Raw genomic sequence first — 25,181 nt, 5'->3', positions numbered from 1 at the left:
CAACACAGGCCTCTGCTCTAATTTTTTTAAAGACTTTTCATGGGCACTAGGATTCAAAACATCGAAAATTTTGATTTGTTCACTTGTAATGAATCATTTTGAACAACCCTCAGGGCACTGCCCTAAATTTGCACTCGAGGATAAATGTTATCGACAGTGGAACCCACATATATCAATGAATAAATATCCACTCTTTCATGAGCAATTAGGATAATGTCATAAGGTAGCATGAAATTATACCATCCATTGACTGTAGATACCAGTATAAATAGAGTTATTCTCTAAACCAGCCAACCCCACTGCTGAGAATTTATGCCGTATCCAAAGGTCATAATTCAGACAACATACACCAGCTATGAGAATTACAATAATCCATTCAATAAGAATATTTATTGAACAAATAAATATATGATTGTACACAGCAAATGTGAGAGATATGAGCTAATCTCACAATGAAGTATTATCTAATTGTGTACCTATAAGCCTTTCTTATACATATTATCCATTTATCAGCATCAGTTCTCTACATAGTTTAACAGCATCAAAAGCACATCCATCACGAAAACATACCGATATCCTGATCCGTGCTACCGGGATGATTAATAATCCTACGTAGAATCAACGTCCTAGCCATCCTCGTTTCTTGAGTGCACTTATTTGCATGGTCACTCAAGTCATGAATCGTCTTGATAAAGCCGTTGACTTCTTTTCTGATCTCCTTCATCCCTATCACCACTGCCTCGTCATCTTCCCTCACCGCAAACTCAGCATTCCCCAATAAAGATTCAATCTTGATTCGAAACTTCTCAACTAGAACCCTTATGCTGTCCAAATCTTTGATGATGATGTAACTCCCAATCTGCATTGAACTAATGATCTCTCTCTGCCCCATCAAATCCTTCTCACACTTTTTCCAAATTGAGTTGAGCCATTTTCCCATTGACCCTAAAGGCACAGCCACAGCCGCAGCTGCAGCCACCACCGCCGGTGGAGCAGTGACAGCTGCAGCTACAACAGAGCAAATCAAAACCGATGCAAAAGCTACAACGAATATCACGTTAGACACCTTCCTCCAAGCCTTCAATTTTTTTAGTTTCTTATCTAGCTTCTTCTTTTTTGTTTGCAACTTCTCTAACATCAGAATTTGTTTCGAGTAGACTGAATTAAATGCCTTAAAGAACTCCTGTGTAAAGGGATCCCCTGCCTCCCTGAATCTGCCCAATTCCTCTACAGTTCTTGAATAATTCTTAACAGACCCTTCTCCATTATACTGGCCATAATGCTCTTCTTCGAATTTCTTGAGCGCCACATTGATAATTGACTCAACAATCCCGGCTTTTTTGAGACAAGAATCAAGGGCAGTACAGAAATCTAGGGTTAACAAACTGTTCTCAAAGTAATCGTTGACTAAATCGAAGAGTTCTTGGTTTTTCCAAATGTCTTTCTTGTTTCGCAAAATGATTTGAACCACTTCATGATTCATTTCCAGTAAACTCTCGGTGACATCGCGAAGAGAATCTAGGGAAAGAGCTCGAACCTCGAGGCCGACGGCTATGGAGTTGATGGCTCTGGTCGTGCGAAGTTGGACAGTGGAGTCAAAGCTCCGTAGATCCGGATCGTCTCGGCACGCTGCTTCGTATGAGCTCAGATCGGCGTCATCGGTGTTTGAGCTTGGATCGGATGAGGTTCGAGATGGTGGGCGGCCGCTACTGCTGCTGCCTCGGTCGATCTCATCGGCGTTGAAACCCGGATTGAAGGTGGTTCGAGGAGGGCGATGGCGGCTGCTACTGCTACTGCTGCTGCTTCCTTCCATTTCATAGGCATCTGTGTTTGAATTGGTGGTGGTCCGGGGTGGCGGCCGTCGGCGGCTGCTGGTTCGCCCGATTCTGAGGCTCAATTGATTTCCCATTTCGAGGAAATTGGATGATTGCTGAAGTGGTTAGGCCAAGTGTAGCGGTGGGGGCGGGGGTGCGGAGGCAAGACTGGGGTGGCGTGCGGAGGCGCGTGGAGCAATGGGTTTGAATGTTACTTCTTCCTGGAGGTTTCAGTGAGACTGAAGAGTACAGCATGTTTGTGACAAATTTTAAGAACAAAAAGCAGGTGACCCGACCCGAATCTATTTTTGACCGTTGACCACGTCATATAGGTGTGGTTGACTATGTATTTTCTTTTATTATTATACGCTGATTTTTTTTTTGGGGGGAACTTATAAAAAGAAACAAAATAAAGCCATAAGTAAAATAAATATTCGCATTATCCAATATGGGAATTTGATTTTGTTGAAGTGAAGTTTTACAACAAATACTAAATATTAGTACCATATACAATACGTGTGAAAATTTATAAAAAGAAAAATTTACACGCCCAACGAAGTTTGAACCGATCAAAACATGAAGCCCAAATTAGTCAGGATTTTTTAGGATTTTTTTCTTCGAAAAAAGAAAAACATGTAAAGAAATACAGTTTTAACCTTTTTTAAAAAACCTATTTTATGGGAATTAAAATATTTAAAAAAGAGACGGGAAATTAAACTATGATATTTATTTAGTACAGATCAAAACTTGAATTGAAAATAACAATTATATAAGGAGGTGTGAATGAATCAACAATGAATTTTGTTAACTATGACAACAAATTTTACAACAAAAAATGATATGGATTTTACAAGAATGCGAATCGAAACTTAGTTACAAAGTTCGAATCTTGACCAGCAAATCAACTTCTCCAGCTGCTTTGAGGAAGACTGTAAGAATCTGAACTCAAATCTTGACTTCCAAAAGCCATCCTTTGGAACATTCTGATTTGAGCAGAATGTTCCCTTGAATCATAAATCCCACTTTGTCCTGGTTTCATTCCGTTGTTCAAATCCGTTAATTCGTCCATCGAATCTAAAGCTCTCACCATCTGTCAACCAAGAAAATGAAATTATATACAGTTGAAAAAGTGCACAGAAAGTCGAAGAAGTTACAAGTAGTAGTTACCTGGCTCATCCGGGGTCTTTTTGCTGCTAAATGGCGCACGCAGGCTGCTGCTGCTTCAATCATTCGGAACATTTCACCAGCAACGAAGTCTCTTCCCAGCCTCGGGTCGACCAGCTCTTTGAAATCTTCCGTCTCAAGTGCTTCTGTGAGCAATGGTCGAGCCTGAAGGACAAGTGGAAAATGTTTTGAACTGCCAGTAATGTCGGCTGCTTCAACTTTTCTTTCGGTTTCTTTTTTTTAAGAAAAAGTCATTCACTACTATATCCAAACATAAATACCATGTCTACTTTTTCCCCCAAAAAAATTACACTTAAAACTACTTTGCTCACTAAAGTGGCTGTCTTGTTACACCAAGTGCCCATAAGCTTGTCAAACTTTTGTGGCTCATATACCTAATCACAAATACTCGGAAATTTACCAGTTCAAACAAATTTAACCCGAAAAGAAAACTGAATATGGGCAGTGGAACTTACCCATTCAACCAGGCTTTCATCGCCTAAAGGTTGAGATGCATCAACAGGCTTACGACCTGTTATGAGCTCCAAAAGCACAACACCAAATGAATACACGTCGGACTTCTCAGTCAATTTACCAGTTGATGCATACTCGGGAGCCAAATATCTGCATGTAATCAGATAATTCTCCATAAATGGATTGAGGGAGAAGCATGGATCCTGAATTCTAGGCTATGTATTCCTGGCATCTATTATTAGATAAAGCTATAGATTGAAACTTAGTAGCTCAATAAAATGGTCAGTACACATGTAATTATCATATTTGCGAAAGAGGACCTAGTAGGACAGACTCAAAGAGTATGAGCAATCTCTATCTCAAAGGAAACAATTTCAAATGTAATACAAAAATTTTCATAACATACATGTTTCTCCAACTTATGTGTCACAAGAAAGCACCAAGCAACCTACCCGAACGTTCCCATGACACGAGTTGAAACATGAGTATGTATATCCAACTCGAGTGCTAACTTTGCGAGCCCAAAATCCGCAACCTGCCAATACAAAGAGAGAATATAATTAATGATAAATTATTTTCCGCGCTTGGGGAACTATGCTACGCAAGTGGCATGATTGCTTATGTCGCACAAATTTTTTTTGGATATCAAGTATCTTTATCAGCTATATAATAAAGAAATAAGCATACCCGAGCTTCAAAGTTACTATCCAATAGTATGTTAGAGGACTTGATATCTCTGTGGATGATACGGGGTTGACCTAATGAACACAAAATTAGAGAGCCAATTATTTTGAGACCAAATGCATGTCATTATATCAAAAATTATAATTAGTGATAACATCGTAACTAAAATATTCTAAAATGTACAACAGATCAAGTGTCAGGTTTTGATCATGTGTCATCACATGATAGCAAGGGAAATTTTTGGTCACTGACAGTTACTAATTACTTGTGTGCTACGGAATTTGTACATGTAGGGCAATATATTGTTTTCCAAGATCGTCCAAGACATCTACGAAAAGGTAATCCTCCGTATTCAATATGAAATAAAATACTCAGAAGATGGAGGTTTAAAGATTACAGTCTTCATGAAGATATGCTAGTCCACGAGCTGCACCAGCAGCAACTTTAACTCTGGTAGCCCAATCCATGGCTGGCTTGCCTTCAACTGAAAATGCCATCAACTTAAGTATTTAGACAATCATCATATTATTGGCACCAACATGGCCAAGATAGCTACCTAGTCAGTACAAATTCAAGAAATAGTATCTATCTAAACTCGAGTCTCACCATGAAGCTGGTAATATAGGGTGTCATTGGGCACATAATCATAGACAAGCAACCTTTGATTCTCGGATATACAGTAGCCAACGAGTGATACCAAATGCCTATGGTGGATTCGGCTTATGATCTCTACTTCTGCTCTGAATTCACGTTCTCCTTGTCCACCGCCAGCTTTGAGCTGTTTAACTGCAACTTCTCTTCTATCCGCAAGAACTCCTTTATAAACACAGCCAAATCCACCTTCCCCAAGAAGATTCTTTTTTGAAAACCCATTTGTTGCAGCAGACAGTTCTTCGTATGTGAACCATGATCTTGAAGTGCCTAGACCACTGTCCGGAGAGTGAATGTAATTATTTGCTGAGGCAATTCCAGCCAGTTGTGCTGAATTCTGGGACCTTAGAAATGATGAATCTGGAACAAACGGAAAAGCAAAAAGAAGTCGGTACCTATCTGTGCTGAAAGATTAATTCAATTGATTGATGAGATGCTAGCTTGAAACAAGCATCAAATGCCAATCCCTCTACATGCGGAAGAAAATTTCAATCCCCTTGCCAAGATTGTGTGTAATTTCAAGCATGTGACCAGACATGATTTGAACTGACGGATTTACAAATGAAACATTATATGCTGCTAACATAATCGACAAAAAGGAAAAATCACAACGCGTCTAAGAAAATGACATGCATATTGGGGGACAATTTCAATGCAACTGAAAGACATTAACAAACAAGTCATATAAAATACAAATATACGTGTGACTGGAAAGGAAAATGAAGAGAACCAGTACCTGAATTTTGGGAGGATGCAAAAGGAGATGACATCGCATATCTGAGATTAAATTGGTTCTTTTTTTTCTTCTGTCTATGGGTAAACCACACTGCCAGAACCACAAGAGAGAGAGCCAAAATACCAACAAGACTACCCACCGCTGCTACGCTTCCAGCTCTTCGACCTTGAGAATTCCCTGATGTTGCAACTGCGGTTATATCTGGGCTAGTGTTAGTGTGTCCTGCTGTCGGTTTCTCTGAGGGGAAAGGAGGTTGTGTGTTCCCAATGATCGATGAGTTGTCTGGGGGAGGAGGCAACTGTGTGGAAGAGGGAGGAGGGCTAGTAGATTTAGGCAGCGGAGGAGCACTGGTTGGAGGGGGTGGAGGAGAATGTTGTGGATGAGATTTCTTTGGTGAGTGCGCAACCGATGGAGGTGGAGGAGAACTGGTAGAAGGTGAAGGAGGAGAAGCTGAAACAACTGGTGGAGGAGGTGGTGCCACGGGAGGGGCAAAGGATTCTTGGGGAGGAGGACCTCCTGATGGTGGCGGAGGGGATGAAACTTGTGGTGGCGGTGGTGGCGGTGAATTAGCAGAGGGAGGCGGGGCAGTGGGAGTGGGTGGTGGTGGTGGTGGTGACATCACGGGAGCCGGAGGGGACAATACTGGGGGCAATGGTAGTGGCAAAGAAGGCGTTAAAGGTGGTGGTGGTGACATTTCAAGTGAAGGTGCTGGAGGAGAGGCGGAAGGACCAGGTGGTGATGGAGAAGATTGAGGAGGTGGGGATGTGGAGTTGGATGGAGGGGATGGAGAAGGAGGAGGTGCATTGGTTGTCTGATTCGGATTTGATCCCTGAGATGTAGAATTAGTAGGGGAAGATGATGGAAGTGGAATTATAGAAGATTCTGGCGATGGCAAATTCGAAGCCATCGTCTTCCAAGATTTCCACTTAAGGTGTTACTACTTCAAGAATTTCAGTTTTTAGAACATCCCCATTGAAATGCAGCAAATTTCAATCCTAAAATTCCACTCTTTACAATTCAAGCTAAAAGAAAAACCTTCAACCAGCATAAGTTTACAATAGCCACCCCAAAAATAAACCAACACTGTTAAATCCGACTCACTGAAAACCTAAATCCTGCAGATATCAAGAAACATGGCAAAGATTTCAACTTTACGCAGAAATCAATCGACTAATCCGAACCCAAATGAGGATTATCAAAAGATAACAAAATCCAGATCAAGAACTTCAAGAAGTTGACGAATCTTTAAATCAGCAACCTACTAATCTTACTCCAGAACAGAGATTCAACAGTTAACTCGAAAGCCCAAATCTTTACAAGCAAATGCAATGCCATTGAATCAGCGGCTGATGAAGATGGATTTTACAGTAATACTCAAACTGAAGGGAAAAAAGTCTCACCTTTCAACAACAGATTGAAATGTTGGGAATCCAACGCAATGTGCAGATAAACGTGTGGGCTACTTTTCGCTAGTCTTCATTACTTTTTTCACAAAAACAAAATTGGGGAGAGAGAGATGTTACAAATCCAGACAACATGCGAATGAGTAGTTAGTACTTCAATTCTTGGCTGTTTCTTGTTTTAAAATGAAGACCAGAAGAAAAAAAATTAATATATTACTGAAATTTAGACACATATTACATATATTATATATTACTGTAATTTACTATTATTTAAATTGAGGAGTTTAATTAATTGGTGTGCTTTTTTATAAATAAAAATTAACAAAAACTCTTATGATACGATCTCAATGATCATTTTTTTGAGACATGTTTTTTATATGGGTTATTCATTAAAAAGTATTATATTTTATATTAAAAGTATTACCTATTATTATAAATATGGGTAGAGTTGACCCATCTTACGGATGAAACCATATCACATAAGTGTTATTCAAAAAAATTAACCGTTCTCGAATTATAAATACATTTTATTTTTATTTAATAAAAAATAATTAAAAAGAACTATTTTTTAATAAATATGTATATATTTGAGACTATCAGTATCATATCCCACTAAATCATAATTTTGTCTTTATCTATATTTTTTATTTTAAAATTATCATATCACCACGAAAGAGGACATTATTCTTAAAAACATTTTAAAATTTTTAATTTTAATATAATTTATACTTTTTTCACAGTAGTTATATTTAAAATCAAAGAGTTTAATATAAATATATAATTTATACTTTTTGGGCGTGAAATCCGAGAATGTGGATGTGAAGTGATCTGGGATAGTTTAACCCAGGGGACAACTTTGTCAAGAAGCAAAGTCAAAGCAAGATTATGAAAGGCCATGTTCCTTCTGGAATTTCATTGATCGATTTTTTTAATCAATATAGAAATAAATATTCATGTCTATTTTATTAATGTAATAAATCAAGGGTAAATGATTTAAAAATCTCTAACAATCCTTCAAATTTTATTTTAACTCACTAATCACAATTTTCTTTATTTCAACTCCCTAATGATCCTCATTTTTGAATTAAATATTATTTAGCAACTAATCCTTTGTACATGTCATTGTTAACCTATCGAACCAGTCTTGACCATGCAAGACTATCAGTTACGCAAGGTTTCCATCCGATATACTCCGAATTAGGGTCCAACATGCTTCCGTGAGATGAAATAAATTTAAATACCTCTTTGACCAAAATATCGTCGGGTCATACCTGCCGAGTTTTACGAAGTGCCCCTCACACTCCAACCACGCAATCGCAACAGATGGTTTCTGCACAAGCTCCTTCAATGACACCCAGCACAGTCTTAATTCGTTTTCTACCTTAAGAAGTATGGTATATAAATTTAATTATAAAATATGAGCATAAAAGAACAAGAGGCTTTAAAGAAATTATTCAGACATGATATTATTACATAAATCAACTCCTTTGAAGAGGAGAAGAAAACTTGTTTAGCTACTCATAGTAGCCTTGTTCTTGTAATACATAAAGAAAACTTAATACAATAGAGAGAGAAATATTACAACAATTTATTTGTAAGAAAACTAAATGGGATGATCGATATCTTCAGCTTCCTTGAACGCTTGTATTTATAGCTGAGGTTCCACTCGTTTCATCGAGAAACTTCAGGGAATCTTACAGCTATCTTCTATTTCTTTATGTCATTATTGATGTCATCTTTTACTAGTGGAGGAGGCAGCTGTCTTGTATTTTTTATGTCATTATTGATGGCATCTTTTACTAGTGGAGGAATCACATGTCTGCCACTTTCTTTTGGCTTTATTCTCCTCACATGCCTGTTTTATTGTTGTCGGGGCATCTTTTGCTTTTGAAGTAGGCCCCTGTGAAAACGCATCTTTGGTGGTCCTTGTCCACCTTTGCTTGTCTCGAAAAAATCTTTTCGATCCGTTTGGGGTCTGAAGTTTTTTTCCGAATTCTGGCTCCTTCTGGTTGGGACACTCTGGGCAGATGTTCTCTGACCATCTTCCGATATGAGCCATGTTACAAAATTTTCGGCGAGTCTTTTTACTCCCCGGCAGCTTGTTGTTCCATAAAAAGTTTCTATTCTTTTCGAAGAGTTCTTTCGCAAAAGCCATAGTTTTTCCTGTCATTGTGTTTAACAGGAATGATCCGTTCACAGAATTCTGATAAAATTTGAACGAAAACTTGACCTTGTCCATCTCGGTGAGACAAATCCAAATACCTCATGCCCTTCTAGTTGAGATTTCATTTTCTCCAAAAGTGGACACTAATGGTATTTCCTCAGGAATAGGGTCCTTAATGAATCTTTGATTATTCATGTCAGGTCTCCTTAGCTTGATGAAATGAAAGGGTTCGTGTGATCCTTTCCCTGTTGGTTCTGGAGCTGCACTAAAGAAATATAATTCAAGCACATCTCCTCTGGACAAATGGTCGTTATTTGACCATGTTTCTTGGACTGCTTCCTGAATCCATTTGGGTAACTGTGATATCTTCGGGAAGCTTGGTGACGTTGTATAAACTGAGACCAAGACTCCAAATTCATACCAAATCTTTACATCCTTAGGATTGACATTGTTTTTTAGCCATACCCTTGGATATATCCCTGCAACATCAACCCTGCAAGTGTTAGGGTTAATTTCACTTCTTGTACTTAATTTCTCCCACCTCTGTTGATAAACCTGAAATGGAGAAATAATAGTTGGATTAGTATCGATCTTAGATTTTCCCTTGTCAGTGTTGGGCCTAAGATTGATCTTTTTCTCTTTTACCCCAGAGGCGGAGGGTTGACTTGATGAGGAATCCTCATCAATTGTTGCTTCATCTAGATCATCAAAAGCTGATGATAGATTATCACTTGTTTCTTGAGTTTTAGCTTCCTCAACATCTTGTTTTCCAACCGTTGGTTGTATTTCTTGTTTTTGTAAAACCAATGGTTTTAGCATATCTTGTTTATGAAAAACCAATGGTTTCTCTATGGCCTTCACAATTGGCCCTTGAATAGCAGCTCATAGTTATGTTTGAGCTTGCATACATCCTGTAATTCGATTAGATACTTTTATCCGATCAGCTTGTTGTAACCTGCCGGCCATTTTAGCATTAATGGCTAACTGGTTGAACTCGGTTTGAAGCAACCCAAGGTGTTCCCTGAGATGCCTCTGCATTTTCATGATGGAATCCATGTCACTGTCTTCCATCTCTTGTTAAGAAATCTGCAAGAATATTTTCATGAGATTTAATAATAACAATATCAAAAATATAATTTTGACATAATGCTTGACATCTTAATAACCTAGCTTTCTCAGGTTTAGATTCAATCTTATTTTTTAAGAAAACTTTTACTTGGGTGTTATCAACCTTTAGCGTGAATTTTTTAGCAAGTAAAAATAATGGCCATTTTTCGAAAGCCCTTTTAACTGCATAAAATTCCTTTTCGTTGATATATCATCTGATGGCCTCTTATTCTGAAAAAAGACCGCTACAGTATCTGCATGGTATTTCTCCATCCGGAGTGATCTTGGTAAGGACTGCTGCCCACCAATCGTCACTAGCATCCGTAAATAAAACCAGATCATCTTCATCTTTGGGTATAGCCATTTTTGGGAGATTCTTACATATCTCCTTTAATTGGTTTACCCATTGAGTATGGTCTTCGGTCCATATAAACCTAGCATCTTTTATTAACAAAGGACTGAACACCTTTCTGTACATTGCTAGGTTGTTAATGAACATCCCTGCGAAATTAACTACTCCAAGAAAACTCTGGAGTTGTTTTATGTTTTTGAGTTTATCTGGAAAATTATTTACCTTTTTCACAATATGGGGTTGTAGAATTATTCCAGTTTCATCAATCTCAATACCAAGGAATTCAATTTTCATTGTTGCTATGACTACTTTCTTTTCAGATAAGACCAGTCCTTCTTGTTTACAAATTTTAGAGAAAATCTCTAAGTGTTTAACGTGTTCGTCTATATTTTTTGATGCTATAAGAATATCATCAATATAAACAAACATAAAGTTGAAATAATCTTTAAAAAGGTTATCCATCTTTCTTTGAAATATCTGGGGTGCATTAGCCAATTCCATAGGCATAACTTCCCAAATATAGTGTTCTTGTGGAGTAAAGAAGGCTGTGAATTTCTTACTGCCTTCTTCCATTCGAATCTGGTAAAATCCAGACTTACAATCAAATTTTGAGAACACTCTAGCATTTCGTACACAACTAATTAGGTGTTCTCTACTCGGTATGAAGTATCCATTAAACTTCAGGATTTTATTAATACCTTGGTAGTTAATAACTAACCTGGGTTTTTCTCTTTTTATTTCACCATGATTTCTGACCAGAAATCCTGGGCTGCTATATGGTGAAACTCCTTCTTTGATTAGACCAAGGTCCAAATGTTCCTTGATAATTATTCTCATATCCCTTTGATCTGTTATGTTTATCGGAATAGGCTTATATCTGACGAATTCATACTTTTTGCCTTCCTTTAGAGTAAGACTGGCTTTGAGTTGATTTCTATCCCACCATGCCAAAGGATGCTCGTTGTAACTTTCTTTGAGCCTCTTTTTGACATCTTCAAGGGATACCTTATTTTCTAACTCTATATCTCTGTGATTTAGAGTCACCTTGAGAAGCTCCATATCCTCTGTTTGGAGTTCTTGTTCTGTTGTTATTTTCAACATGGTTTCTCCAAACCTTCTTGGATCTTTCATCTTTGGGTGAAAAAGTTGTCCTTTATCACCACGGTGGCTGCGAAATATTATCGGCAATTGTCGATAAAAAGCAACTTTGAGTCTTTGAACGATAATTTTATGATCACAAATTGTAGTGAACATAAGTCTTCTTGACTCATTGTGTGACGCCCGGGGCTGAAGAGGCAGGGAGTGATCGCCGGTGCCAAGAGGTTGCACGGACAATGAGCGGCTCCTGGTAGGCTTCTAGGCGGAGGGAGACATGAATGAACCGATCCCGTGCCGGAATGAGAGGGATTCTGAGACTGTGTAGGTATGGCACTACATAGTTGAGGAGGGCTTAAAAGATTTCATATGTACTATTCATATCAAGAAGGTGCATCTTCTTTTCGGAAGCTCATCACATAAGAACTCCAAAGTTAAGCGTGCTTGACTTGGGGCAATTATAGGATGGGTGACCCCCTGGGACCCATACCTACACAGTCTCAGAATCTCCTCTCATTCCAGTACGGGATCGGTTCATTCATGTCTCCCTCCGCCTAGAAGCCTACCAGGAGCCGCTCATTGTCCGTGCAACCTCTTGGCACCGGCGATCACTCCCTGCCTCTTCAGCCCCGGGCGTCACACATTGTCTTGTGTGTACTTCTTAAACATTTGTAAGAAGTTATTTTCTAACAGGATATCAGCTCCTATATCATGGAAATAGATTGATAGTGTCTTTACCTTGTATCAAGGTGTTTGACCTGCTCCTCCCATGAGGATTTCTGCTTGTTTTATTCCTTTGCAAAGAATTAAAATTCTTCTAGAGAAATCCCGTCCAGCAATTTTTGGCAATTATTCTTCACATTCTTCAAGGAAGACTCCTCTTTTTGCTGTACAAATTCCTGCTCCCGAGTCAATATAAGCTGCAAAGTTTTCAGCCTTATATTGTTCATACAACATTCCTATTGGAATGTATATGGAGAAAGGACTTGTTGTCATTTTTTAAAGGGATTACTAAATGACCCTGCCATTTTTAACAGACTGTGTTGCAACTCAGTAATTCGATTAAGACTTTTCACCTTTAGTTTTCCTAAGGCTTCAGAAGGTAGAGTATGGTTACTTCTTTCTACTTCTTCGATGCGTCCTAGTAAATCATGTTCATGACTTACTAATTTCAATAGTTGCTTCTTCTTCTGTTTGTAAACAGAGTTTTCGAATCTGTTTAAGGGATTGTCCCTTATCCAATTCTCTTGGTTTTCCATCTCGTAGAATTTTTATTGAATCCTCCAAGTCTTCTCTTTTTACATAAACTCTATTCCTTTTTCAAGGCGTTTCCATGGTTTATGGTCCTCCAGAAATTCTAGGCCAAGAATGAGCTGATCCATTTATTTTCCTGGAATTCCACATATTTGAACTTCCAATTCTCCAATATTTATCACTCCTTGGTAAGTTCCTTTTTCTTGTTGTTCCAAATAGTAAATCGAGTTACAAGGGAACTGATTCCGATGACTTGTAATTTCGAATACTATTTTCACTTCTTTCCATCCTTCTGGAGATCTAAGTTTTCCTATTATAGAAAACTTCTTTTCTTCTGGTGGAATTTCTTAAATAGGAGATTTTTCCCATCTCCTACTTGTCATTCGATCTCCTTGGAAAGATAACCTTCGGGGTTCTATTTTAAGGTCTCTGTATAGAACAGGTCTGTTTTGAATTTGAATGTCTGTTTCCTGAATTAAAGGAAACTCGATTCTTTCCGGATATATTGCGTGAACAAATTTCCCAAATATCTCTGGAATTTCAATGAACTCATTTTTAATAAATAATTCAGAATGGTGAGTATTAGAAAGAGCATATGAAATTTGATATGTAATAGAATATGACATATTACCTTCCTTCATTAGTCTTTTTTCCTTGAAGTTTTGATGCAACGTCAAGGCTCGACTAAAATCTCTATCAGCTAAATTGTAGGCTATTCTAGGATAAATAACTCCCACAATTTTTTCTGCACACAAATTTCCTGAGATAGTTCATAGAACCGCATCTTGTATATTCCCCATTCTTTTATCGTATACTACGATATCTATGGGTGAATCTATTCCTTCTTTAAAATTAGCTTTGATCATAATCTGGATTGCTCCAATATGAATTCAAGACATTGTCTTTGCTACTTCTGCTTTTAATTTCTGTAATTCCTCTCGAATTTCTTCAAAGGGAATCAACTGCATCTCAATTTGATTACTGGTTAATTCCATAGGAATCGCCATTTCCCTTCAGGATACCTTATACATCAAATTATGTCTTCTTTGTCTTAGCCCTAGGTTTCCTAAAACTTTTTCAACTTGTCATGCCGAAAATCCTTGATACTTCTGTAGTGTTGGATTTTCTCTCATAATCCTTTGAACCATATTATGAGATATCGTGGTTTGACTAAAGAACCCAGCCAAACTTTCATGTGTTTCATGTCGAAACACCTCCTCTTTACTTTGATTCTGATTCTGATTCATCCTCAGAAACTTCTTGACTAAATAATATCTCTTCTTCGTATATGCTTTCATCTGAGGGGATATCCTCAAATTGATATACTTGGACTAGATCTTGAAAAAAAATCGTATCATCCATATCTGGTGTTGCTTCAATGAGTTTGACTCCTTTTTTCTCGTTTTCTGGACAATTTGTAGATATATGTCCTTTTGCTCCACATGTCCAGCAGTTGCAATCCTTGAAACTTTCACTTGCCCTTGTATGAGTTCTTCTGAAAGTTCTTCTTGATGGTGTTCTTCCCCTGCTTTGTGAGGAGCCTGTTGCTGGGGACGTTCTTGTAGGCCCACTTCTTCTATCTGATCTATAGGATCTGGCTTTTTGTTTGGACCAAAATGTTCTTGGTTTCCAAGAACTCTTCATTCTTTTATTATAGGGATTATTTCTGAATTTCTTCCTTTTAAATCCCTGTGTTCTGTTTCCAATGATCGTTGAAAGATCATTTTCTCTACAACACAAAGGTGTACGCTTATCTATACCCCTTATTTTCTTGTAGTTCTTTTGTAATGCTGTCATATGGCACCATTCTGCCAATTTTCCTTTCAAAAAGGACGCGCGTCTTGCCAATGTATCAAGATTATCTGGGACGTATTCTTTAATCAGCATTTCTCTCCAAGGACTTGACATTTTTGCGAAAAATAGCTGAATAGCTACATTTTCCTCGACTCCCGAATTCCATCTGTATTTAGTAAATAACATAATGTATTCATCAACTAAACATATATCATGTAACTCGAGGCTATACAGAGCTTGAGTATATCTTCTCTTTTTCTCTGTATTTTGATTATTGAAATAGTCTACCCCTATGAATTGTGCTTTAAATAGGGTGGCCATTCTTTCTCCAATCTCGCTGAGGGATTCTCCTGCTAAGATTGATTCCTTCGTATCTGACATAGTCATCTCCCATGCGATCTTGACAGATCTCATTAGACTCATTTCTAGAAGTTTAATGAATCCTTCTTTATTGAGATCTAATGTCTCTGCTGCAATTCTCATAGCTGACGTCCAATCATCTATAAGATCTTCTCTATTTTTGAAGTTCAAAACATCAAGGTTCAACATAACCCCATAAGGATGTATCGGGTCTAAAACAGTTTTTCCATAAGGAGTTTGATGTAGTGGTATTTTACTCCTTCTTGATCTGGTTCCTGCTGGATGTGAATTTTCTCCCACATGGAACTCACTATATGATTCTTCTGTTTTTACCACATATCTTGGGGGATTTCCCATGGGTTGTTCACCCTTAGGGGAATTCATTTTTAGATCTACAACTTTGAGATTCGCAAAAGAATCCGCAAGATCTTGTAGATCCTCGAGATTTAATCTTTCTAAAGTAGTCATCAGATAGTGTTTTTCTCTGATACTGCTTTTATAAGATTAATCGTCATTTCATCATTAGTTAAAGGTTTTTGAACCATTTTGGTTTTACCTTTCTGATGTAACAAAGGTTCGATACCAAACGAGAGTGGTAACCTTCCTCATGTATTTCCTTTTCTAGAACCAGAAGTATGTTCTAGGTTTAGGATTTTATTTTGAAGATCCTTTAGAGTTCCAAGAATTTCTTCTTGTTTCTTAAAGATTTCTTCAATTTGCCGAGGTATTTCATACAACTGATTGTTGTAATATTGTACCGTCTTTTGAATTTCTCTAAGATCTCCGGAGAGTTTAGAGGAATCTGGGGTAATCTCTAAAAATTTAGAGTTAGAAATCATTTTTCTTTATCTCTTCAAATTTGAGAGCATTAGTCGCAACCTGTTGTAAGTAATCTATTGTGAATAGATTAACTTGTTTATAGGATTTCGTATGAATAAAATCCTCTTAGTTCAAACCTTCGTTTGAAGTCATCTTTTTGTAAAATTTTCTCCTCAACAAAGAAAAGCATGAATTAACGAATAATATTATGTCTGAATAATTAATCTAAAGCTTTGATACCATTTTTTTGCATAATTCTTTAATAATTCTTTATGCTGCAAATGAGCACAAAATCTCCAGATTCAAGCATAAAATCTTTACAAGTTAAGCATAGAACCTATAGATTTCAAGCATATATTAGCATAAATCCATCACAAGAATTAAATATTAAAATATTCAAGTTTGGTGGTCCTAGGGAGTTATAGTAAAAAATCTTTTGCCTATGGAGTTATAATAAAGTTAGAAAGAGTATTAGGGATTTTAGGACAATTCACTCATAAATCAATTCAATTAATTAACGCTTTTTAATTTATTAAAGTAATTGCGAGATAAAAGTGGTATACAGCGAAAATTGAAAATATAAATATGTATATTTTGCATTTTGGGACTTAAGAAATGCTGAGCAAACAAGATAATATCCTCGTAAAATTCTAACAAATGAATAATTGTCGAATATAACGTATGGAACGTGCCTTACTTTATATTAATTTTAATATATGTTATTCATTTTAGATGCACATGCACACATCCATGCACAGTTAATTAATGTTCTGTGCATTTAAATAAGAATATGAAAAAGATTTAAATAAACATTCGAAGTTGCACATAACAGTTAAAAATTTAATTTGGCAAAGAAATTATAATTGATTATATTTGTAGCAGAAGCAAATGCTGTCGTCGTTCTCTCTAACAAAAGACTTCATTCCAAGGTTGAACTAAATGATCCAATATAAAAGAACAAACTGTCTGTTGAGACATAATCAAATAAAATAATAATAACAATAAAAGATAATTCAGTCTTTTATTAGCACAAAGAACTCGAACACATCAAATTCATATATAGCAAGTGAAATGGTACATATCAAGAAAACAAGTACATAAGAAGCTTCAAATAAATATGGTACACAATGGGAACACATGTTTTCTAAGCCAGATTTTCACTCCAAAGAAATGAGCAATTCAATGACAATAGTGCCGAAACCAACAAAATTTCCATTCCTTTTCAAATCCCTCTTCTTCATGCTCCCTACTATGAATCCACCATAAAAGATTCGTCAATGAGTTCCCATCATCATAACCATTTAAAGTTCTAATATTGTCTAACGCGGGTTTTTTGTCGTAGATTCCTTGAAGTGCATACAAGAATCCCTTCCAACCTTCTCCGACCCCTTCCCTTGCAAGTGCTGGAAAGGTCCATGACACAAGCTCTTTTACGAAACGTATATCTGAGAATAAAGCTTCACTGATTGGCAGTATAGGCAGAAGTTGAATGCCGAGCCGACACTCCTTCCATTCGGCTGGAGCAAACCAAAGGCCACTATCCCTTTTGGTAGACCATAGAACACCAACTACCCTGTTGTCTCTCACAAATTCTTTCGGATACAAATTGCTCTCCTCTCTCACATGCCACCAAGTCTGCGCTGCCTGTATTTCGAGAGCTGATATAGTGGATCCAACAGAAATAAGGTGGCTATCTCCATATGCTAATCCCATTAGAGCAGCTGAATAATATGCATTCACCGCCTCACTTGTGCTTTCTTGGTTACGACCATCAGCAAATTCGGTTAAACCTCCAGCCCAAGAATGCAATTTCCACATGTCGAAACACCTCAAACGGGTATAATTCGAGTTTGCTCGCCTGCTTAAGTTCATAAAATCAGCCATGAGTGAATAAGCTTGGGGCCTGTACTTCCTCCCCCAGGCAGCATCAATTTTGGCAAGCACAGCAATTCCATACACAAAATACCCGAGGTGATAGTGATGATCATTATAAGTTCCAAATCCAAAATCAGCCCCCGGATCCGTTGATCCTTGTTTGGTCACTAATCCACCCCATTTTGCATCATACAAGAAACCATTAGCACCAAATGTCCCATCCAACCAGGGTTCAATCGTATCCTTTAAGAACTTCCTAACAGCCGGAATCACATCAAGATAACATATTTCTTCAGCAATCAGTGCTAATCTTGCACCTCTAGCAATCAATTTCCCATAAAAGTAAGATGAGGAAGTTGCTATAGTACCCGAGTTCAATGCATCGACATCTTTAACCAGAGCTTCAATTATTTCAGGGTATGATTCTTCCTCAATCCCCTTAAAAGAATGCCAAGTTACAGACACAGGATCGCTTTTCAATACCCAAGAATCCCCAGCAACACCAACAAGATCGCCATCAATACTAGCATACTTGAAATCCTCTAAAATGGTAACCGAGCAATCGGCACCCGATAGAAGAGGAAGATGGAGAGGATGCGCAAGCATCAATAAATCCCCCCAACCTCTCTTTTCCCATCTATATTCTAAACAAAATGGCTTGGTGAAAACTGCTTCACCGCTCACAGGATAACAAGAACTGAATCGATCAAGAATTGCTTCAAATCTTAGGTTCGAATCAGGCAACAAAGCGATCCTAATCACACCCGAAAACATGCTCGAGGTAATCCTATTTAAGTCATGGCTTAAACTTATTGGCGAAGACGAATACAAAAGCCAATTCTGATTGTTATTCAGCTTAATGATGTATTTTGTACAGGAACTATTGGGAGACAATTCAAGAATGGCATGAATGGTAGAAATCGAAACTGCGGCACGACTCATCACATTACATGTCAAAAAGGGACTCCCCCTAACAAGATAGAACCTGATATTGCTGGAGGGGAAGTCCAAGGTGACGCTGAGGTCATCAAAGGCAGACACGACGTGGGTTGAACTTGGATTGGGGTTATTCAACGTGGATATGATGAGATCATCAATGAAAGCCTCGTAAATGAATGCAGGATTGTCGGAGAGAGATGGGAAACAAATGGAAAGAGAAGATTGCGATGATTTGACCATATAAGGGTGAATGTATTCGGGCTGATCGCCATTTTTTAGGACGAAATTCTGGAAAAAAGAGTTAGTGGGTAACGGGGTGGAGAGGAGGTGTGAGGCGAAGAACGGGGAGGGATCAGGGAGTACCGAGGAATGGGTTTTAGGGAAGAGAAATGGGTGATTGCGTGATGTTCCTTGGGCGGCCCGCGGCGGCGACATGGTGGGGGAAGAAGGCTGCGAAGGAGAGGCGGCGGGCGGGGAATTTGGTTTGTTTCCACGCTTTTTCTTGAATGGCTTGGTGACAATGGTTTTGACTTTTCGTCTAATTTTCTTCAGCATGGTTTTATATTTTATAAATTTGCAAATTTAAAAATAACAATAAATAAAAACTAATTTTTCCAACTTATTTCGTAATTTTAAATTTCTAATTATCCAACGCTTGACTTATTAGATTGAACTAATAAATGAAGAAAAATCAAATCTACTTGTAACTTTTTTTCGAAAAAAATAAACTTTATTTTTCAAAACATATTTGGTAAATAGTTTTCAAAGATATATAAATAGATGGTCGCTTTATTTGGAGAACATTATCTCGATGCTTACCAACAAAGACAGCTCTGAGAGGTAGAAGGATTGATGTTCAAGAATGGTGTCCCTTCTGTAATCATGATCCCGAATCTGATATCCATGTGCTTGTCCGATGTTCTTTTGCCCGCAATGTTTGGTGCCTCACGTCTATTGGGAGCTTGGTTAATGCAGCAACTTCTTTCAGAGACAGGTGGACCTTTTTATCTACAAATCATTCTTTTTCTGACATTGAAAGTGCAGCCATGATTTTGTGGAACATTTGGAATGCAAGGAATGATGTGGTCTGGAACGGGTTTTCAAAATCTCCAACACTAGTCTATCAATCTGCTGTTGAAGTCCATCATCAATGGTTGCTAGCTAATCAAAGTATTGGTTCCTCATCATCTGCTTCTCTTCGGCAACCCAATTCTTCTTGGACTAAGCCTCCTATCAATTTTGTAAAATGCAACGTAGATGCTGCTGTCTTCAAGGACCCTCCTCGTATGGGTTATGGGTGTATCATTCATGATTCTTCTGGAGTTGTCATCAAAGCTATTTGTGGTTGTTTTCCTGGAATTTTCACATCGATCATGGCTGAAGCTATGAGTGTTCGTGAGGCTCTCAGTTGGTTGAAAGAGCTAAATATTTCCAATGTAATCGTCGAATCGGATGCGCTCTTAGTCGTTAATGCTTTCCATTCTTCGGCGATAGATGTTTCTGGCGTGGGTTTATTAATGGAAGATTGTAGGTTCCTTGCGTCGGAACTACTCTCTTGTTCGTTATCTTTTGTTTATAGGTCAGCGAATCAGGCGGCTCATAGGCTAGCAAGGTCGGCCAGATCTTTGTCTGACAGTGTAAGACAGGTTCTTAACTTGTCTTCTGATGTATTTGTTCCTCTTTGATTGAATGGATCTTTTGCCTTCGAAAAAAAAAAAATAGATGGTCGATTCTACTTACAATTATTTGGCGATCGGCAATTTGCACGGAAAGATGAACACGAAATACTTTCACAATTTGAAGCCAAGTGTGGGAATGCAAATGGTAAGTTGATGATGCTAAGCAAATAAATGTTATCTTGGAAGCCAAATGGGTTTTAACCAAGTAAAGAAAAGAAAGTGAAAGTGGTATAATTATTGGAGTTGTTGGGTTGCTCAAGTTACATGGGTTCCTTAAGAATATAAGTCACGTTAGGTATCTACTAGAATATGGGGGTTAAGTCAAGAAAATGACATGTATAGGAATTGGATTATTATGAACCACGTCTCATAATATATAATATATAATTTTGATCCCTGCACCCTAAGGTGCAGGAAAATTGTGTGCGAGGTTTTAGTGGTGCAAAAAAAAAAAAACTACTAAAACCCACTACCGGGTTTTAGTGGTCGCACACAGTTTTCCTGCACCCTTGGGTGTAGGGGATCGGAACTATATATATATATATATATATATATATATATATATATATATATATATATATAAAATTTTGATATCATGCACACTACTGTGCAGGAATATATGTGCACTGCGTGATGTTCGCACGAACATCTGAAATATGCATGATATATATATTTTATTGTGTATTGAAATTCTTGCAATATATTTTCAGATGCATGAAATATTATCTTGAAATATATATATTTCAAAAATTAATTATATCTTGACGTATTGAATATGTGTTGTATTAAGACTAGAGTTCCTTTGAAATTTATAAGGAGAAAAAAACCCGACGTATATCTTGTGAAATAGTTTTACAGATTTTTATCCATGAGAATGTCGATAATAATTCATATCTACAATTAAATGTAATATTTTAGGCGTAAATAATAATATTTTTTTAATAGATCGGATCGAGATTCGTATCACAAAATTGACTCATGAAACCATGTCATAAGAATGTTTAATTTGTATATATATATTTCACCCAACTATATCCATTTTTAAGGAAACTATATCACAAATTAAAATTAATTTACATATATACTAGCTAGTATACTACATGATTTGGTGCAATCGATAAGATTCAACATTCTTGTATCATTTTACATTTGCCTCAAATTTAACAATAATATGAGTTAAAAAAAATATTTATGTTATCCTTGTTTTTCATTTTTCAATTCATCGATCATCCATCTGAATCCACAACATAGACTATATAGTCACTCCCATTTGCATTGAATTCTATTAGTATCCCTAAAACAAAAATTAATCAACAAACTCCCATCCATTCTCCTCAATACAAAACTCTCCACAAACACATAACAACCAAACCTCTTCCATTCTCTCCCACTTTCAATCTCCTTCCTCCCATGAACCCTAATTTCCTTTTCCCCATTATTATCATCAAACCACCCCCTCCTCTCTTGTAAATCCCTCAACTTCTCATACACACCCAAACTCAATCCCACACCACCCCTCATCCCACTCCTCTCCCCTACTCTAAACCACTGAAAACCCTCAAAATCTCGCCTACGGTCGCCATCCTTCTCGGCTTCCATACCTCGTACCAAACATACCGACCTCTTCACTCTCACGTCCATAGCCACAACGTTGTTGTCTCGGTCCAGCCGGTTCGACCCGTTCTCGCACGAATATATCTCCTCCCACCACTGCTTCAACCTCCATTCATATGTCAAGCTTTTCCTCATCTGATCACCAATGCTACTGATGATCATATTGTCGTTCCCTGCATCTTCTCTCACGAAAGCAAATGGGACGGTTGGAGTCGAACGTTTCGAGTGTAGTGGGAAGTTGAGTCCAGGGAGGTTCGATGAGGTGAAGCTATGGATATGATCTCCAGTTTCTTGAAGATGGAGTTTGAATGAGTGGGATACATGAACTTCCCACCCTTTTCTTCTCAGGAATTCCGGTGGATAGCCGTCCCATTCGATCGATCGGGCGAAGAAACCGCCACCGTGATAAGGATGAATCTCGAATTGTTGGTACCTGTTTCTGTAATCAAAATGTTGTGTTTTCGAATCCGTACTTCCAAGATTGTTAAAGCAGCACATTGTCTCTTCTCCTTCTCTAGAACATGTGTATGCTTGTCTGCAGAATTGTTATGAAAGAAACTATATAATATATTGATCAAAGTGATAACATATAGTATAACATGTAAACAGAGTTTCGATGACATGAGCAACCACCATGAGCAACTGACGTGACACCTTGTAATCCAATGAGTGATTGACACGTGATCAGCTGTTGCTCACGTAGTGACCATGGTGGTTGTCATGTGATCGAAACTCTATCATTATAAATCCATATATATATATATATATCTATATATATTATAAATATGTGATGAGTTTATACACACGTACCCTTTGCGCCTTCCCTTGACCTTAAACACGTAGTATCGATTCGACGAAAGAGGGCGATCAAGAACAGGCACAAACCAGACTTTTGTGACACTTGATTCCTCGTGTGACGATGAGTGAACCACCTGCAGCATCCTGTCTTGGGGAAATGGCAGTGTTTTGATCTTGTCGTTCTTGCATATCCCGAAACAGGAGAAATCCATTGTGTCCGATTCTTGGTCGTCAGAGATTATCAGGTTGCCGGAGTATGGAGCATCTGAAGGTGGCTGCGCTGTGACGGCGCCGGGGTATTTGCGGTACAGCGAACGTGGTTTTGCTGCATACATTTCTTTGTACATAGAAGGTGTACGTCAAGGTGCAGTTTGCTGCATACATTTCTTTATAACACCATAATGGCTAATTAATCATCAAATTAATAATTCATTACCAATAACGTTTAGGGAAATTAAAATAAAATAACATAGAGAAAGTCATAAATTATGTAAAATCTACAATACAATGACATAGCAAAAAATACAGTTGCCTTTACTTTTTCTTTCTTTGCATTTTGTTTATATGCGCATTTAGGAAAGACAAGCTACTACAGTCACTTTGTTCAAAGTAAAAAAAAATTTCAGCCTAATATTTTACATTTAATGATTGTTCCAATCTACTAAAGGTGTCTTTAAGTCTTTATCTTGGTGCAAAAAAATTACACAATATGTGTTTCCAAAGAAAATGCGTGATTGAAACCTGAAAATTAATAATGTCTCAATTAAAAAAGATTTTAAAAAATAATAGTAAAAGGTTTTAATGATAACAGTTGTTAATTTGTTATCGTCAGAGTGCTTTTAACCTCTAAAAACAAGTGCTTATAATTATCTCTTAACAAATTTGTTATGAAAAAAAATCATAATCACTTATTTTTTGAGTTTTCAAACACTATACCTTAAAATAATATAACCGGGATAATCTGTCTAGTTTTGTAAGACGAACAGTTTTTTTCCGGAGATGAACAAGCCAGTATAAAATTTTAAGTTTTCAGTTATATTACAATTAATATTTAGCAAAGACAAAAGTTTGTATTATAATCAATATTGAAAAGTTACGTGATAAAAAGAAGCATTATTTCCAACAAAGTGAATGAAAAGAGGCCAATTTGGTCTATGACTTTTCTTTTTGAAGCAAAAGTATCACAAATAATTATTTTAAAAGGGTTGATCCCGAAGGGGACCCCATCCCACATAAGTCAGAGGACCATTGGCTCATGCGAAGTTAAATCGAGGGATGTGCACGAGTAGGCAAAGACCTGAGGGAGGAAACAACATGGTCCAATCCCCAGAACATACCCCAAATATTTCATTGAGAAATATACTCCAAACGAGGATCAAACCCGCAACGCTGGGAAATTTCTTCCCACGTCACCTCAGGCCTTACCAACTCGCCTATGCCCCTGTGGGCATCACAGATAATTATCTATCTATGTATTTGGTGAGTCTATGCTATACTTGAATAAATACACGTTTATATTCAAAACTATTATATCGGAACGATATATTTTATAAGTAGCTCACACCACACTTTGAAGGTTCAAAGCTTCATATTTCGCAATACTACTATCTACTCGTGTAACACATAGAAAAGCTTGAGTATATACACACACTTATTCATAAAATAAATTCCTGAGTCATAAGTTGTGTAAATTAATACTATTATTCCATGAATAATGATTTCATATATGCTTCACTTATTCATTCCAGTGGAGTCCTTGATAGCATCAACAGCTCCTTGTGCCTTGGCCTTCATCTGCTGCCCTGCCTGCATGAATACAAATCCAAAAAAGATTAATTTAATATAATAAAACATCAATTTGGGAAAAATACAAATAAATATAAAAGTTAGCTGCACAAAATCAATTTCTATCATTGTTATTTTATTTATTTTTTACTTTGTGATTCGATTCTCTTAATTGAAAATTCGAACCTCAGTAATTGATTCCTTTGCAGACTCTGCTTTATTGCTGATATTGTCAATCATCTGATTAGTCTTCTCCTGGAATGTATAGCAATGATTATAATAAACAATTAATTAATCATATTATATATATATATATATATTTTAAAAAAAACTAAACCAAGATAAAAAGAGATCTGGAACTCTATAGACTATTTTTCAAGATTTTATTTCAATATTTTATTCGAAAAAACGAAATATTTCAGAAAAATTGTCATGTCTACCCTTTTGTATCGTATGAAATTAATTTCAATTTTCATTTGTCAAAAAATATTTCAATTATCATGATTATTTCAATTATCATGTGCATTTGAACTGTGTGAAGGTTATTTTTTTAAAAAAATATGATGTTTTACACTTTTATTGAGCTCAGTCACAAATCTCCCTTCATATTATTTCTCAAT

The 25,181-nt window shown here is 37.1% G+C and overlaps 4 protein-coding genes across 6 annotated transcripts; all 4 read right to left on the bottom strand.

Annotated features, from left to right (window-relative positions):
- Window positions 1-356: 356 nt before the first annotated feature.
- LOC140886772 (UPF0496 protein 1-like) lies at window positions 357-2,066 on the bottom strand. The gene has a single exon (XM_073293588.1). It carries the CDS (start codon window positions 1,907-1,909, stop codon window positions 557-559), a length of 1,353 nt encoding a protein of 450 aa, XP_073149689.1. The 5' UTR covers window positions 1,910-2,066; the 3' UTR covers window positions 357-556.
- Window positions 2,067-2,568: 502 nt separating this feature from the next.
- On the bottom strand, window positions 2,569-7,085 carry LOC140886771 (proline-rich receptor-like protein kinase PERK8). Of its 3 annotated transcripts, none has more exons than XM_073293584.1 (9): window positions 6,924-7,085; window positions 5,524-6,638; window positions 4,743-5,147; window positions 4,534-4,620; window positions 4,140-4,210; window positions 3,905-3,987; window positions 3,455-3,602; window positions 2,982-3,143; window positions 2,569-2,904 (listed from the first exon to the last, which is right to left on the bottom strand). In XM_073293584.1, the coding sequence occupies exons 2-9, from the start codon at window positions 6,428-6,430 to the stop codon at window positions 2,716-2,718; spliced, it is 2,052 nt and encodes a 683-aa protein (XP_073149685.1). In that variant the 5' UTR covers window positions 6,431-6,638; window positions 6,924-7,085; the 3' UTR covers window positions 2,569-2,715. The 3 variants fall into 3 exon arrangements, with proteins under 3 accessions (XP_073149685.1, XP_073149687.1, XP_073149686.1); XM_073293586.1 differs by lacking the exon at window positions 6,924-7,085 and adding an exon at window positions 6,795-6,876; XM_073293585.1 differs by lacking the exon at window positions 6,924-7,085 and having other exon boundaries at window positions 5,524-6,911.
- Window positions 7,086-16,867: 9,782 nt separating this feature from the next.
- On the bottom strand, window positions 16,868-20,576 carry LOC140886770 (glucan endo-1,3-beta-D-glucosidase). Its single transcript, XM_073293583.1, has 2 exons — window positions 20,426-20,576; window positions 16,868-19,231 (listed from the first exon to the last, which is right to left on the bottom strand). The coding sequence occupies exon 2, from the start codon at window positions 19,118-19,120 to the stop codon at window positions 17,051-17,053; it is 2,070 nt and encodes a 689-aa protein (XP_073149684.1). The 5' UTR covers window positions 19,121-19,231; window positions 20,426-20,576; the 3' UTR covers window positions 16,868-17,050.
- Window positions 20,577-21,624: 1,048 nt separating this feature from the next.
- On the bottom strand, window positions 21,625-23,123 carry LOC140888686 (uncharacterized). The gene is made up of 2 exons (XM_073296385.1): window positions 22,789-23,123; window positions 21,625-22,513 (listed from the first exon to the last, which is right to left on the bottom strand). Exons 1-2 carry the CDS (start codon window positions 23,121-23,123, stop codon window positions 21,625-21,627), a joined length of 1,224 nt encoding a protein of 407 aa, XP_073152486.1.
- Between the last annotated feature and the right edge of the window lie 2,058 nt (window positions 23,124-25,181).

This window comes from Henckelia pumila, chromosome 3, assembly GCF_033568475.1.
Source record: "Henckelia pumila isolate YLH828 chromosome 3, ASM3356847v2, whole genome shotgun sequence".
NCBI lineage: Eukaryota > Viridiplantae > Streptophyta > Magnoliopsida > Lamiales > Gesneriaceae > Henckelia > Henckelia pumila.
Note: the sequence above shows the minus strand (reverse complement) of the source record. Positions and strands in the feature narration are given on the sequence as shown.

Coding starts and splice junctions, on each gene's coding strand:
- LOC140886771 (XM_073293584.1), bottom strand. CDS start 6,430: ATGGCTTCGAATTTGCCATCGCCAGAATCTTCTATAATTCCACTTCCA. Junction 3,603..3,904: donor CGTGTCATGGGAACGTTCGG/GTAGGTTGCTTG, acceptor GATTACATGCAG/ATATTTGGCTCCCGAGTATG. Junction 2,905..2,981: donor AAAGACCCCGGATGAGCCAG/GTAACTACTACT, acceptor CTTGGTTGACAG/ATGGTGAGAGCTTTAGATTC.
- LOC140886770 (XM_073293583.1), bottom strand. CDS start 19,120: ATGTCGCCGCCGCGGGCCGCCCAAGGAACATCACGCAATCACCCATTT.
- LOC140886772 (XM_073293588.1), bottom strand. CDS start 1,909: ATGGGAAATCAATTGAGCCTCAGAATCGGGCGAACCAGCAGCCGCCGA.
- LOC140888686 (XM_073296385.1), bottom strand. CDS start 23,123: ATGTACAAAGAAATGTATGCAGCAAAACCACGTTCGCTGTACCGCAAA. Junction 22,514..22,788: donor GTCAAGGGAAGGCGCAAAGG/GTACGTGTGTAT, acceptor ACAATTCTGCAG/ACAAGCATACACATGTTCTA.